This window comes from Anomalospiza imberbis, chromosome Z (genome assembly GCF_031753505.1).
Source record: "Anomalospiza imberbis isolate Cuckoo-Finch-1a 21T00152 chromosome Z, ASM3175350v1, whole genome shotgun sequence".
Lineage (NCBI taxonomy): Eukaryota > Metazoa > Chordata > Aves > Passeriformes > Viduidae > Anomalospiza > Anomalospiza imberbis.
In genome coordinates, this window is record NC_089721.1 from 28,774,654 (window position 1) to 28,791,261 (window position 16,608).

The 16,608-nt window shown below is 34.4% G+C and overlaps 1 protein-coding gene across 5 annotated transcripts in view; it reads left to right on the forward strand.

Moving 5' to 3' along the window:
• Positions 1–12,377, forward strand: part of LOC137464710 (guanine nucleotide-binding protein G(q) subunit alpha-like) — a 469,877-nt gene extending 457,500 nt beyond the window's left edge. For all 5 annotated transcript variants that reach the window (XM_068176145.1, XM_068176142.1, XM_068176143.1 and 2 more), the window contains exons 6-7: positions 4,530–4,683; positions 8,248–12,377. In XM_068176145.1, the coding sequence (XP_068032246.1) occupies positions 4,530–4,683; positions 8,248–8,438 (345 nt within the window). In that variant the 3' untranslated portion in view covers positions 8,439–12,377. The remainder of the gene's footprint in view (positions 1–4,529; positions 4,684–8,247) is intronic.
• Positions 12,378–16,608: the final 4,231 nt, after the last annotated feature.

The following is a 16,608-nucleotide window of genomic DNA, read 5'->3' on the forward strand; positions in this document are numbered from 1 at the left end:
TCAACCAAAATAATAGTCCATGACAGTGACACTAAGCTTCTGAAATATTAAACTCTGCTTTTTCTGAAGCTCTCTTGCATCAGTATCTCATTTTCTACCGTTATCATCTCTGAATGCCCTCTGATTCAAATAAGCATTTTTACCAGCATACACAAGTTACATACACAGAACAAGTTGTTTACTGAAAAATGTGTGTTTGTTTACCTCCTTGCCACCTTCTCTCTCACTGCATTCCAACAAAATGTAGTTCCTCGGAATATGTGAAATCCTAATTTTTTTAACAGACACTGCTTGAATTGCTAACATTTTTTTAAGAGAAAAGTAATTACTACAATTTTCGTTCAGTGTGTGAGTTACAGTACACCCACTAGATGCCACTCTAGATAGTCATAAGACAAGACAATAATGGGTGAAACTCCACTAGTGCTTCTCTGTTGTTTCAGATTAATATTTTACTAAGTGTTTTCTGTCAAAGCACTGCTTGTTAGCTGGGAAATGCTGCTTTCCTTTCACTGGGTACCAGCTGATGCAGTTTTTAAATGCTGTTTTAGCACTCTTGCAGGTATTCTTCAGGATCTGACAGTTGAGTGCTTATAAATTACCCTAATTTTGTTATTTCTGTAATTGTAGGAGTAATTGCATTTTTCTAGAGCAACAGATAGCGAAGAGAATTTCAGTATTTACATCCAAACTAGAAATCCATGATTTTAATAGGAAAATTGAAAGTATGCCTACAAAAATAAAATTGGAAGGAAGTATACTCCTTTTTAATCCATTAAAATTTAAGGAACTGTAGGTTTGAATTTGGATAAAAATGTGGGAAAACATGGTTTGTATTTCTGCTTGTGTTAAATGTTTAATGGTTATACAAAAACTTTCCAGCATAAAATCTTTTATAAGAGGTACATGATAGAAAGAGATTTTATTTTATTTCTATTTCATAAAAACATATTTCTAGTCATAAAATTGGACAGTCATGTAATTTGTTAGTAAGTACAGTTTTTTTCTTAATATTTATTTAAATATTAGGATAACTTTGTCCAAGATTATGTAACCTGTTTATAGTTAACAAATTCACTATTGGAGTATGTCTGCTGTATTTCTTACTCTGTTTCATAATGATGTTTTTACATTGGTCTGGCAACTCTGTCAGGTTTTATGGAAGATGGAGAATTTCACACTGGCATCTGTATATCCTAATAAGAAAAATAGAGGAGCAGCTGGTGATATCAATATGTTTTTATGTAATTTGGGATTGACTGCAGACAAAAGCTGAGCAGTAAAGTTGCCCAGGCTAGCAGATCTTTAGGGATGGTGAAGACAGTAATCCTGCTGCTCATTTTCCATGTGCCAAGCCAGGGAGGCTATGGTGAGCTGTTACTGCTGTGGAACAGGGGTTGCTGTTGAAGGTTGGCTTCACTGCTGACACTGGCTGTCAGCTACTGAGAATGCCTTGAACCACATCCAGCTGCACATTTCTGTATGTTACTTATTTAAGTTTCTATCTGCAGCATTTTTTGTTGAAGTTGAAATAAGATTTGGTGAGATAGAGCTGCTCATAAAAGGAGATTAAGTACTTGGACAAACCAGTAAATATTGCCTGCTCTGCATTGTTGGTTTCTGGGTTTTTGTTTGTTGTGGTGGTGTTTTATAGGGGGTTTTGTTTATTTGTTTTGGGGGAAGTTGTTTTGGGGATTTTTTTTTTGTTTGTTCGTTTGTTTTTTTGAAGGGCCACACTGTCTTGCTTGGTTTGGCAAAGCTTCCTTCATGTTGCATCTGACAGAAGGTCAGATCCCCAATGCTGGTCTCTTCCTATACTCCTTGTAATCCTCCTATTCCCACTTCCAGTGAAAATACAGTAACATGAAACTATCTTTTACACAAGAAAAAGTGCATCCTGGTAAAGTTTTTTTCAAAACAATAGTTCAACTATATGATCTTGTGATTAATTAAGCTGATAAAAAATATTATGGCATATATGTTCAATAAAGGAAAAGAGTGAGCTTGCAAAGGAGTGAGTTATCATTAGAAACAGAAAACGAGTTTAAGACAAATTTTAGAGGATAATAAGCAGTATTGTTGGAGGAATTTACTCTGGCATAAAAATTGTTTTTGTCTGATGTGACAACCATAAAAGTTGAATTGCCCTTAGTAATTGGATAAACAAAGATATGAAAGACAGCAGAAAGTTAAGCAGAGATTGATAAGTCAAAAATTAATCACTTCAAATTTTTTTAAATCAATCTTAGTAAATTAATGAAATCATTATAGTATTTTAATCTGTTATGGCAAACTGTATTTCTTTATACAGGCATATAAAATGTACTTGAAAATCTCTAGGCCATTTTTCAATTCTTACAAAACATCTGCAGACTATACAGATATAAATGACAACATATCAAAATGTCAGTTTACTGTCCTTAACACAATTTGCTTCGATTTTCCTTTGAAATAATTTGCAAAGGGTTTATAAATACAATTTCATGGTCACCTGATCTGTTGGGAAAAGCATGAAGGGCCCAGAGCCAATATCCTGTGAAGACAGTGTGAGAGACCTGAGCTTGTTTAGTCTAGTGAAGAAGACACTAATACTTGCTAACAAGTATTTCTGGAGTTGCAGGTGTTCCATAGAGCTAAACTTTTTGAGGTGGACCATATAACAGATATAACCATACTAGGTAGTTCCCATTGCCTTTTCTTAAGGTCTTGTTAAGAGAAAAAGTCTATACAGAATGTTGGGAAGAAAATACCATCTTATTAACAGCTTGTCTAAGGAGTTATGTTTTATGTTCAGCTATGCTGACATTAGAGTTTCTTTCCTTTCAGAGTGAAATCCTGGCACTGTTGAAATCAATATGAGTCACGAGAGCTGACTGCATGAAAGCAAAGTTTTATTACTCTGCATTAGTTTCCCAATATATAAATTCAGCTATTTATTTTCATGCACTACAGCAACATGCAATAAAGTTTAACAGACCAAATAATCAGCTTTTACTACAAAATTGAATTAGTTTACTATTTGTTGTTTGTTTTCTTTTTTTGTTTGATGTTTGTTTTGGGTTTTTCAAGTTCGCATTCATGTTTATGTTGGCCTCACTAAAATGCAAATTAATGGAAGTAAATATACACCTATAGCAAAACTTTCTGAGTTATCTGACAGATTGTTGTATGGCTCAGCAACACCAGAATCTTCAGGATTCATGTTCTTATCATTCTCTGGAGTTCCATTTGATGGTGAAACAGCCTTTTCAGGGCACTGCAGCTTTAAACAATAACAATAGTAAAAGGAATAAGTTAGTTCCTATGTTACAAACTGTATTTGCTCTGGCTCTGTATTAACCACATCAAGTCAGCCTAAGAGTTCAGAACTAATCTAACTGTAACATTATTCTACAATGACAAAAGAGTTTTACAAATAGAAATAACTGTAGGCTTTGCTAGTATTTCAGCTATAATGCAAAGTGGTTTCAAGAGCAGCTAAGGAGTTAAAAGGCTAATCCAGTGGCTTTGTTACCAAAAATCAGTAAAAATAAATGTAGCCCCAATGTAGCATTAAGAAGCAGGCATTTTTTATTTGACTAGATGCACGAAGGGGTAGCTCCTCCAAATACTGTGCATGCTGAGTACAGGACATTTTAGATACTGTATTTTACATACATATTCATTAATTTTCCCAGAATAAACATATATATGATAATCATTTGCCCAAAATCCTTGACATGTGGTCCCTCCCCTCTGTATATGCATTCTTTTGTCCTGGGGTTCTCTTTGGTGGTACCTGCTGATCAGCAGCCCCAGAGTCATACCTGACTGCCTGGTGAACTGGTAAAAGTTAACATTACTGGGGTGGCTGGTTGCTTTCCAATTTTCCTTCCTACAGAATAAGCATTTTGTTCTTCCATAGGCTAGTGGGTTCTGAACAATAAGCATTGTATTAGTCCAGGTTTAAATAATTGTTCATCTGGCAACAATGCCAGAAACAAAGTAAACAATTTACAGTTTTTAAAAATTCAGTGTCATAAACCTTTGATGTTGACAAAATATTCTCAGGTTTTAAATTTACTTGCAGTTATTTTAAGCTGATGTCTAAGAATTTCTGAACTCTGTATTCAAAATTTGGGAAGGCAAGTAAAATAAATAATGTTCTTAAACCTTTAATTGGTTGTCTTGTGGTGTTTTATGTGTCTCTAGCATGAATGACTTGCATTTCAGTAATCACCAATGTGTTGGCTGATTGTAACTATGCATATTCAGATTTTTGCAAATGTTCCTGTTACACCTTCCAATTTTGTGACTAGTGTTTTAAAGAATACTTATGCTTAACTAGCTGAATTTGCAAAAGGAAGATGTTTGAATATTTAATTTACTGTTTGCTTATTACTTTTAGTTTAATTGATTGGATCTTATATATTGTAGGAAAGTGCAAAACAAGAAATGGATCCTTTTGCCAGATGGAGTGAAAACACATGAATTTATTTAAAAAATAAAATATAATGACCAACAAAATTCTGCTCTCTTTTTTATTCCAGAATCGAATGGAAGAAAGCAAAGCACTCTTTAGGACAATTATCACATATCCATGGTTCCAGAACTCTTCAGTTATTCTGTTCTTAAATAAAAAAGATCTACTAGAGGAGAAAATTATGTACTCCCATCTAGTTGATTATTTTCCAGAGTATGATGGTAGGTATAATGACATCAGAGCTCATGCTATATTTACACCGTAGTACTGACAAATTGTGCTAGCCTTCACCAAATGCTAGACAGTTAGATCCTTTGGTATATTCCTTTTAAAAATACTAAAAAAAAGTAAAATGTGATTGAACTTTTGTGGAATTTTTAGACTGCTAAGATTCTGGTTTATACTGTAATGACTTGTGGCTGGGATGGCAGAACCTCTACTGGGAAATTGTTGACTTTTAGATGAGTATTGTCATATTAGTTATGAACCATTTTCTGTCATTTTTCAAAAGTTAGGGTGAGGGTTTAAATTGAAATACAAGAGTTAAAAATAAGTAGAAACGTATTCCTTAATTGTACATATAGTTTTCTATATTTTTGGTGTTTTGAGGTTTGCTTTTATGTAAGACTGAATACCTAAGGGGAAGTGTCATAAACTCTGTAACATTCAGAGAAAAAAGCAACCACCCCCTCTACCCTTTTATAGTACCTTCTAAAATTGTGTTTTAATTTTACATTGATTATGTGAAGTTAATGTGTTTGTCCATAAAAAAAACAATGTAGTCTGTATAAGTGTTTCTGTTAAAGCTGTACTTTCAGGAAGTTCTCATGAGGGGAAAAGCTACATATTTTGAGGTGATTGAGTGGAGGAGGCCTTGGTAACAGAGAAAAATGAAACTCACATAATAAGAGGTCTAAAGAACTAAATGTTCCTTCTTTTTTAAAGAGAGAATCAATTTTGTCCCACCAGGAAGGAATAGCTGATTGGGAAGCTGAGAAAAAGATTAAAACTCTCATGTTCAAATATGGAAAGTAATAATGGGAAAAATGTACTTCTTGTTTTCTGTTAAAGAGGATGAGAATAGTAAAAGGCCTACAGGATCAGATCATATTATTTATGAGTCAGTGTAAATTTAGTTTCATAGTAATGCACAGACGAGAACTGGCAGTTGAGTAGAAATATGCTTGTTCTTTTGAATTTACTTTGTGTAACAAGTTCCCTAGATGACATCCCAAAGGTGAGTAGACCCTACAGTCTGCTCTGTTACCTCCTCTCAAATGTTGACAGAACCTGTGTAAAATGCTTGTTCAGGGGAAAAAAAAAAAAAAACAAAACCAAAAAAAACCAGAATTCAAACAGTTCAAAGAAACTTTGTTTCTCTTCTTTGTCATTGGTGACGGGGGAAAAAACATTATGGACTATCAAGTATGTGGGAATGAAGACCTGCAAGTCTTCGAGAATCTTTTGTTTCCTAATTCTGTAGATCTTGCAGGACCTAATTCCAGAGAAAAAGTTACAGTATGATATGATTACTTCTGGTGGCAGGGTGTAGTCTGTGGCTCACAGAGGTCGCCATATGGTACCCCTCTTCTATCCCAGCACACTGGGGATATGGGAAGTGGGAGATCTGAGGAAGGTATCAGAAATAGGTATTTTTCAGCTGGATTGCTTCTCTCACCTTCAGAAGGGAGAAAGTAGCCTAGGGATGAGAACTGCTGGCCAGGGTGGCAAATTGGACAGATTAAAGAGTTCTGCTGCACAGTGCATTAGTAAGAGCTTTGAAAGGGAGGCCAAGCCATGCTCCTAGGTCAGTGTGTCACATGAAGGCACACTTTGTATGCTAGTACTAGACAACTGACTCACAGGCTGGGAGAGGGAGAGAGGGCAAACACAAAAAGAGGCTATAGTTGGCAAGGCAGGAAGAGAAAAATATTGATGAAGCACTTGTTACATAGATATTGATGGTATCATATAGAGCTATTCGTTGAAAACTGCTGATTAGGGAGAGCAGTGGGCAAGAAAGCTACTAACTCCTATGATAGTTCTTTTCTAGGTTTCTTAGACCAGAACCACTTTGCCATCTGAATTTAACATTAACTCATTCAATTTTTTTAAGTTCCTGAGGTCATAAACATACTACCCTGTGCTTGAACCTCAGTCAGATAAAAGTTTAAATAACATAAGAGTAGAGGTGTGCAAATTTGGGTATATCTCTGAATAGGCCAGTAGATCTTGAGAAAATGCTGTGTGTAGCTACTGTGAAACTGTTTAAAAAAATTATAGGAAACTGTCTAAAAAACAAAGTGATTTATTTTGAGGAAATAATTGTCTTTGGAAGCCCAAGAATTTTCTTCATAAATACTCACATATATTTGTGCTATTGTGAGACTTAATATTGCTGCTCTTTATCTATAATAGAGTCTAGTGACCAAGCTAAAGGTTAGAGCCAGTTGTGTTTTAGAAGCTGTAGAAGTGTTGGACAGTCCTCTGTTCTGCCTCAGAGAGCTGATTATCTGTTTACATCCCTAAATCTCGGAAAATGTGTCATCTATGTATGTATCTGCATATATGTATATCTGTTCACATGCATACACCCATTTACTTCCAAAGCTTACTCCCTCTCCACACAGATTTGCAGCACATCAGAAAGTATGTGCTTTCTCTTCCATACATTGCCATCCTAAACTTTACAGTTATACAAATTGGAAGTGTTACAAATTTTAAGCTTGAAGTATTAAAAATAAGGTCTGTTATCAAATTTCTAAAATGTGTGGACATGTGCTGGGCATGAAACTACGAAACTATTGATTTTGTAATTACTGAAGGACAGAGCTACACATAACAGCTGGGTGCTGGTATTTGTCTTGCTGTGTAACAACAGGACAAATTAAGAGAATAGGAGGAGGCAACAGGGCAGAAAATGTGTGTTCTGTAGAAACCCACATTTCAGAAACACGAGAGCAAGGGAACAATGACTCTTGGTGGCAGCACTAGAATAATGGAATAGGATTCACCAGCATGTGGCTTATGCTCTTGCTTCTTCACTGCTCTTTTGGCTGTCAACATGAAGGAATCCTCACTGTTCAAGGCTGGAAGTAATTAATTTACCTTCTGCGATCTTTTAAGCTGAAAATGTAGTTTGGTTAGATTGACTCTGTCCTTCTGAGAGTTACAACTTTAATTTAGATCTGATAGGATCATTAGCATACATAATTTAGATACCAACTAAAATACTAGATACTTTAAATTGTTTAGAACATGAGCCTTTTACAGGCAACCGTTTCAGCTGGAGAGCAGCTGGGTATTTTATTATCACTTAAAGTAAATTTAAGTTCTGTTGATGACAGTGTCAGACCCATTTCAGGATATGATTTCTCTATGCTTCCTCCTACAATCCATATAGAACTAGTAAATCTTGCAATGCTAAAATAACGGAAGTATAATTTAAATATAGTAGGTTTAGACTGAACATTCACAATTTCTACTAACTTCTAAAAGATTTAATTATATAGCTAATTTTTTTTAAACAGGTGATTTATCTTGGTGAAGAAAAGATAGTCAGCAGTGAAAGAGCAGCTCTGACTTGGTGAACGTCTGGAATTTCTTTCCGTCTTTATTTTCAATAGTTCCTATCACAAGAAATGCAGCCAGTATATGATACTATTGATTAGTAAAAGGTTCCCCATCTTCTTTTAGGTGGGGATCACAGACTAAACCTTCCTTATTTTCTTTTAAAGAAGTGGAAATATGAAGTTGGCTTCAAGGAAACTGAATTTCTTTTACAGGACCACAACGGGATGCACAGGCAGCACGAGAGTTCATCCTGAAGATGTTCGTAGACCTGAATCCAGACAGTGACAAAATTATCTACTCTCACTTCACATGTGCTACAGACACAGAGAACATCCGCTTTGTCTTTGCTGCTGTCAAGGACACAATCCTACAGTTAAACCTGAAGGAGTACAACCTGGTCTAACTGTACCTGGGACGTCCTACAAAACCAACTTTCTGTGATTGAAGACATACAGTAGGGACTGTATTATAATCTGTGAAAACAATTTGCATAATACTAATTTATTGTTGGCCTGGACTCTGTGAATGTCCACAGAGTTTGTAGTTAATATTATGATTTTATTTAAAGTATATGGAGGAAAAACAAAAGATGCTGAAGTACATTCACAGCAGATTTCCTCATTTTTTAGGCAAAACCACGTGACTCAATATGATTCAAATTCTTAGTCGTACATTTACAAAGGATAGCAGTTTTTTGCTATTGAAGCAAAATCAAGCTGGTTTTCTCTTTACCTAACCCTTTCTCTCCCCCTCCTTTCCTACTCCCCTTATCTTTTAAAAGGTACAATGGCCTTTTTTTCCCCCAGTTGCATTCCTGGGTGAAATATTTTCTTTTGAATGCTTTGGTCAGGAAAACACTATAATCACAGTTTAAGTCATCAGTCATTCTAATTTTACAGTGTGTACTTTCTTTGAAGGATCAAAAAGTATTGATACTGTGATTTTTAAATTCTTTACATGGGTGTCTTCATTCTGTCTTCACTTCTGAGACTAGAATATTGGGATTGCAAAATAGAATTACAGTTGTCTAAGGATAATAAATGTAACCATAGTTTTACAGTTAAGGAAGGTGCACAGAAGACAGTAATGAAGTAATTAAGACACAGTCTGTGATATACATGGAATATGTTAGAACCTCTTCTTAATTGCCATGTGCCATTTTTGTCTCTCTTCTTTTATTCACAAATGCCAAATAGAAAAGTCATAGACACTACATTTTCCCCAGTGGCTAAAACAATGCAGCCTAAAACAATGTTTTTTTCCGTTGTGTGGGGTGTTTTTTGTTAAGTTAGAGTTTTTTTTAGTGTTCATTTTCCACAGTAGAAAAAATATTTTTATTGTACAAAATTTGTGTTGCCAAATCTGGCTTTTTATAAAACCAATGCGCTTGAAACATAAGGTGATGATTGAAATGCCAAATGGATGGGTTGGGAACTGACCTGATTGAATCAACTGCCAAATGATTAACAAACACAGTTTCAGCTCATGTGTTCCCTTTTTTAGAAAGTGTACCATTTTCTAATGCCAAAACCAACATGTAAGTGAATATTCTATAAGGTGTACCATGCACCCGCATGTAGTCTAGTAATTTAAAGACGATTTAGATATCTCATTTTGTAAGTTATGACATGAGATTGTTTTCTGTAATAATGGCAAGGCACCTTCAGTTGTGTTACAAGAAGTTATTGATGAGAGATCATGTTCAGGAACCTTTTTTGATAAAGTTAATTGTTAATTGATTCACAGGCATTTGATAGGCTTTCATGCAAAATAGCCTCTCTCAGTGTTCTTTAGAAGAGATTTATAAATGTAAATGAAGCAGTGAGAAAATCATTCTTGAAATTTAAATGTGCAATTTTTAACAACAAAAGTGCAGCACACATTGATGAGCCTTTATTCTGCAGCTTAGGTTGAAAGGTTTTTTGATCAGGTGCAAGATTGCTAGCAAGAAAACTCTGTATAGAGTTCAAACATGTAATTGGATTGATTATCTATGATGCCAACTGGCATGAGAGTGCACTTAACACAAAAACAGCTGCCACATAGCAGCAGATGGGAGGTGAAAAAAAAAAGGTTTATTAGTTGATTACCAAAGTTAACAATAAATACTAATGAGATATTTTACATCCTTAACCCTCCCAAATCCAAAAGAATGATAATAAAAACAGTTGCTATTTTTTGCTCCCTCTTAAAACACCTTGTAATTTAAAACTGGTTGTAGGTATAGTGCAATTATGAATGCTATAATCATTGTACATACATATATATATATATATATATATATATGGCAGCATCCGTATTGGCTTTGTAATCATTAATTTTTGGCAAATTGAATGTGCTGTATTGATATGTATCTATGTAATTGTATTGTATGTCTTATAGCTAATTCACATTTTAAATAATGTTATTTTATTTACTTTTTTAAGAGAGAAGAATGTAAATTTTGTCGGTTTATTTCTGACTAGGGATTTGTTGTTTTTATTTACAAAAGAAAATACTGTAGTACAGAGCGGTACTAGCATCGTGCTGTATAAAATCATTTGCACATTCCTGAGTAGAAGTAAATTGGAGACACCAAGACAGAGATGATTCACATTCAAAACAATGCTCAAATCTTGTCAGGGCTTTATACAGCCGTAGAAAACAATCCTATTAGAAGAATTTATGCTATTATATCTCATATTGGAAGATAAACTTTAAATAGAAATTTAATTTTTTGACTGTTTTGCATTAGGTTACTTTCACTTTTCTGATAGTTTTATTGGAAAAGTAAATTCAAAGATATTTCAAACTGTTGTACCTAAGTACTAATGCATATATGCTGTTGCCCAAAAATACCATGATAAAATGCAAAACATCAGATGAGTCTTTCAGAAACTGTGGAAACCTTAGGTATAAAAACAACAACCAAAAAGTCACTATTGTTAATGATTTTAAGGAGGTAAAGGGTTTTATTTAATGAAGCTAAAGCAGGTAGAGATCTAGATTATAAAAAGTGACACTGACATTCTGAATAGGGGATCAGAGCAGTGATTCTTTCTTAGATATAGATCAACAAAATTGGTCCTGATCGTGCTATAAATGCAACAGAGCTTCTGTTTTCACAGTTCCACTGTTGAGAATATCCCTTTTTTTAATACGGGAATACATTGCCCACACTGGATTCAGTGCTATAAATGAAAATGTAGCCAAAAAAGGGAGGGGAAAAAAAAGAAAAAAAGAGGGAAAAAGGAAAAAAAAAAAGAAAAAAAAAAGAAAAAAAGAGACAAATACAACCAAACAAAAGTGTCTAACAAAAGTTTGGGGTTTTTTAATTTGTTTTTTTTTTTTCCTTATGGGATATTGAATGTGGGAGAAGGAAATGTGGTTCCAAGTTTTGTATAAAAACAAAACAAAAGTTTACTCATGCTTTATAGTTATATTGTGATTGCAGAAGTTTTCAGGAGTGTGTGCCACTGGGCTATTTTCTGGTATTTTTTAGGTAAGTTGAACCTGTGGCAATGTTTAGATCATTTGAGCATGTTCTGGGAAAAAAAATACTCAGCATGCCAAGGCAAGCTTTACATGGATCACCTAACACAGCATTGCAGTATGACAGTTTACAAAACATTTTCTTTTTAAATAACACAGCTGTTCCCACTTGTAGTGTATTCCATTGTGGTGATGGTGGTGTTGCTGTTGTTTTAATTGGTGGTTTCTACTATGCCTTATAGTGCTTAAGTCCAGAAGTTTGTGCCTCTAACATGAAGCTAAAGGCAAAAACGTCAAGACAGAAACCCTTTTAACTTTGCCAAAATTATGTGTTTTCTTTGAATGTTTTAAATGGGGGAGGAGGGAAGGAAAATGTCTTGGGAACCTGTGTATTCTAAATGTTCACTAGCACAAGAAAGCTGTAATACATGTTTTACAGAAACCTGGAACTTGCCTTTTTCACAAATTAACTGTCGCTGTCCTTACAGATGTAGGATGATGCAGCTATATGGGCAGTTTACTTTTTATATTCAGTCTCTTTTGATTGTCAAGGTGTATGGACTGTACTTTTTAATCATACTGCCACATGATTGTGAATCACTTTTTAAAGTTTGAAAATGGAGAAGAGACTTAATGCTGGATAACAGTCAGAATTGACTGCATGATTTGCAAAAACTATAGGGGGGAAAAGGGCTGCATATAGATATTGCTGGACTCCCAGCCTTGAGTTTTAAGGTGCAGAAGAATTTCAGATTACTCAACCTCATGATCCTTTCCTTGTTAAACATTCTTCGCAAAAGAATGAAATATTAGGAGAAAACAAACACATGTTAACCCACATGAAAAAAATAAAATTTAGACATCTAATTTATTACATGTGCTGCTATTCTTGGAGCTCTGTGCATAGTTACCCTGCAGACTATTACATTAGTGAACTAATGAAGTGTTCACAGCATATTAACAAGGCCTACACATGACCTACCTCTAGTTAAAAGATTAGTAAAGTAGCTATGTTTTGGAGAGACTGACCAAAATAATTTAGAAAATTTAAATGTCCTGATATTTAATTAACTGTGGTATTTTAGAAATTGACACTTTTACAAACATGGTCCCTCTTTTGGCATAAACCATAAATTCTAGAATTTAATAGACATTAAACAACTAAAGCCTTTGCAGCTTGTTAGTTTAGTAGAAGTCTTGCAAAACAATAGCTTTAGTTTGAGAAGTGGAGCCACTGATATTTCCTCTATTTTGCCTTTTGGTTATCTGAAGTATTTTGAGTTCTATCAGTCAATCAGGAAATTTTTCTATCTAGTCAATATATTGGGGTCACAATTTAGATGATGAAAGAATTTTACTGTAGGTTTATCTTGAGCTTTTTCACAGTAGCCATGCTGCAGATAAATAGAGAATAGAGATTTTGAAAACAGTGTCAAAAGATACATCAAGTTTAATGTAAATTATTGGAAGTTTTTTTTCTGTCAGAATACAGTTTAAGCTGATTTCCTAATTTACCATGCTGCAGGAAATCCTTATTTCACCAGTTCTTAATATTTTTATTATTTTAAGGAAGGAGTGTCAGATGAATTTTTAAACTTAAGAGTATTTAAAAATAATATTTGCTGTTCTTTAAGTGTCATTTAAATGCATGTATTGTGTATGGCTTGAGGGACAAATATAGTTTTTTTTAAAAACTAATATTGTACAGTTTCTCCCCCTCAAAAATGTTGTTGGTTAAAAATACAGTATTTTTTGGCCATATCTTCATACTATAGCATCTTCATTCCTTGAAATTTAGTTTTTCTGGAACATTATAACTTACTGTTCTCCCAAAATGCTTATTATGGTAAATGCTGGAGAGATGTATTATTTCAAAATTACTTTTTAATTAAACATGCTCCATCATCATTGTCTAAATACTACAATTTCCAGAGTATCTTTGTTACAGCCAGATGTTCAAAACATATAGGGTGTGTTACAGTGGAGAAGGTAATTCGACAGTATTATAAAACGTTGGGGTTTTTTTTGGCTTGTGTACAATGGAAAGTCAGAAGCATGGGAGAAAAGAAAACCTGTGTCTCAGGACAAGAAAACTCAGACCTTGCAGACAGGAAAATTTCTTAAGGAGTTTTGGATGATTGCAGTACCACTGCAAGAGTAGTGTGTTTCTCAGATCTTTTTGTTCGCCTGTGTCTTGATAGGAGTAACAGAAGGAGGCCTATGTGCTGCTTTTCAGGAGTCTGACTCTTACCTGGTCAACAATCAGTCTTAGATCATCATTGCTGAAGAAATAGCATTTCAGGCAAGTTGCAAAAATTAGTTGGTTCTCTATTAAGTGAACAAAACAGTTGAGATAAGAATCCTGAAGTGCAAACTGTTTGCCTAAGCAAAGACAAGAGTGAATGGTTCCTCATTTTTCTTTCCAATTGCAGAATGTATGGGAGAAGGATCAATCACTAGGGAAGGATTTATTTTATGTCTTGTGTCTCGGTGAAGATAATATCAACAAACTACGATGTCATTGTGACCTTTAGATATGTGAAATAGAAGTAGAAACTGTATCTGTGTGATAAGTTGTGCATACTTGTGATTAAAATCTTACATCAGATGCTATGATATCTCCACCCAATTACCAAGCAGTTTGTAGGATATTGTCCCAAACATCTAGGATTTCCAGAATTTTTTAAAACTGCCACAAAATACACAATTGCCATATCCTCAGGAGCACACCTGGTATCAGTATCTGATAAAAAGGCACCAGACCCCCTCTCACAGCTCATTACTATTAAAAGGAGCTACCCTCCAAGACCTTCTCTGATCCTGGTTTTCATCTGCTCAGAGCTTTCCCTCTCCATTATGTCAGCCCTGCTGCTTTGTCAATGAACTGGGTGGGAAAAAAAAAATCTTACTATTGCTCTTCTTGCTTGGCTGCTTAATTACTTAATTTTTAGGGGTTTCAGCCAGTTTGGCTGACCAATGGTTCCAAGAAGTGCTAAGCTGACCAAGTGGATGGGGTAGAATTGTGTGGCCCAAAGGCTTAGAAATGAGGAAAATGGGAGTAACACTTTCCTCCCTGAAAACCTCGTCCTACTGCTGTATTTCTAAACCCTTCATTTTATGCACTAGTAGCTATTCTGGCTTGGAAGTGTTGCACTTTTAATTTTAAAGGCCTTGATTGCATACTTATTCTGAAAGAAAAATAAAAAAGGAAATTACAGAACAAGGAAAACTTTCTTGCTCCCCTTTAAGAATTACAAGTTTTTGTATACATAGACTAAATGCAACTGTAGTCAGACTGATGACTGATGCCAAGAAGTCAAACTTGGTGTTAAGGATGGAAAATACAAAAATTGGATTTTTATTCATCCCACCAAAAAAAAAAAAAAAAACCCAAAACAAAGCAAAACAAAAAAAAACCCAAACAACCCAAAATTTGTTCTTTTCCAGTAAGCTCGAAAAAGAAAATGTTTTCTATCTTATTTAAAATACTGTGTTGCTGGGCATGGCATTCAAGTTTTATTGTGTCTTGTCCAAGGCACTTCTTTCTCCGTTCACACTTATTTCATATCACTCATTTATTACCACACTCATTAATTATTTCCTGACATCTCAAGAAAGTACAGTATTGCTTTATATATGTGCACTCTGAAATACTTTCTGATCCTTGTGAATTAAATTGGTCTGGTAAAATTCAACAACTGATGATGTGTAGTACAGCTGAAGAGGAACACACTTTCTGCTTAATCTTCTTCCTGCTATTTTGTTTTGCGTATTTTTTGGTATCTTTCCTTTATCCTGTTTGCCACAAAGAGAAGGCTTCTTGACATACCAGATTAATTTCTAGTAGTCATTGCAGAGTTGATCATACTGGCTGCATTAAAGACAAATTCTGAATAAGAGCAGCTTCAGAAGGTTCCTGTAATCAGGGGCAGATACAATGAGCCTTTTGGACAGGCATTTCAGAAAACTTCAACACTATAGTTGGAATACAGTCACTTGAATGATGTAGTAGGCAAACATGGGCCAAATTTTGCCATTTTAGTATGTCATTTTGCATTGTCAGTAGAGAGCTGTTTGCTAAGATGTTGCTGAAAATTTGCCTTTTTCCTGCAGTCCTGTGTGAGGTGGTTAACGTCATGATCAGGCTGGCACTCAACTGAAGAGATGCATTAATTCGACAATAAGTTCAAATGTATTCTTGCAGAGACTATTGCATAAGATTACTTTATATGATGCTAACAACAACAAAAAAAGATACTTGCATGCAGTAAATATTTAAGATATTGCACTTTTATACACTTATTATGAAGAGGAATCACGCTCTCCCTAAAAATAAAATTCTGTTTATCGCACAGTGAAGTATCTGGAGTCTCTTAACAATTGTCAGTTACTTGTTCACACAAGTGTGTTATTTGTATACTAGATGTTAATTAATCTGTTGTCACATACTGCAGAATACTTGGTTTTTTTCAGTTGCTGATTTTGGAAAGGCAAAATAATGTTTTTAATAGTATCTTGGTGACTACTCTTTTTTTCATGTTTTTAGGAGAACTGTCACAGTTACTGATAAGATCTGATTTATTTTAGCTCAAGAAATTAACTGATTTACTATTATTATCAAAGTTTTTTCTTCAAGTGCTTTAGAACTTCACTGTTTCATCTCACTTTGCTGAAATTAGGTAACCTGAGTGTAACTGAGAGGCAAAGGCTAGATATAAATGTAGTCAAATTTGATACTTCCCTTGCATAATAATCTTTTAATGTATAAATCAATTACATTACCATTATTTAACTAATGGTGTTATTCCTCTTGAAATGCAACAGGCTGTGGTGATACTAAGAAGAAATCAGTTGTCCTTATCTTATATACATAATCATATTATTCATATTCTTTACCAGATCTCAGAAGTGTTCAAATAATGTTATGACTAATACATGTAAAAACAGCTTAATTGATTTTCAGTATTATTTATTATGGTCTAGAAATTGTTGGAATCTCTTGTAAGAAGTTACAGAACTGGTGCTACAAGTGGAAGATTTTTGTGGCTATGGATTAAATAATTCTCTTTTGATACATATTCACACTTATACATGCTGATTTT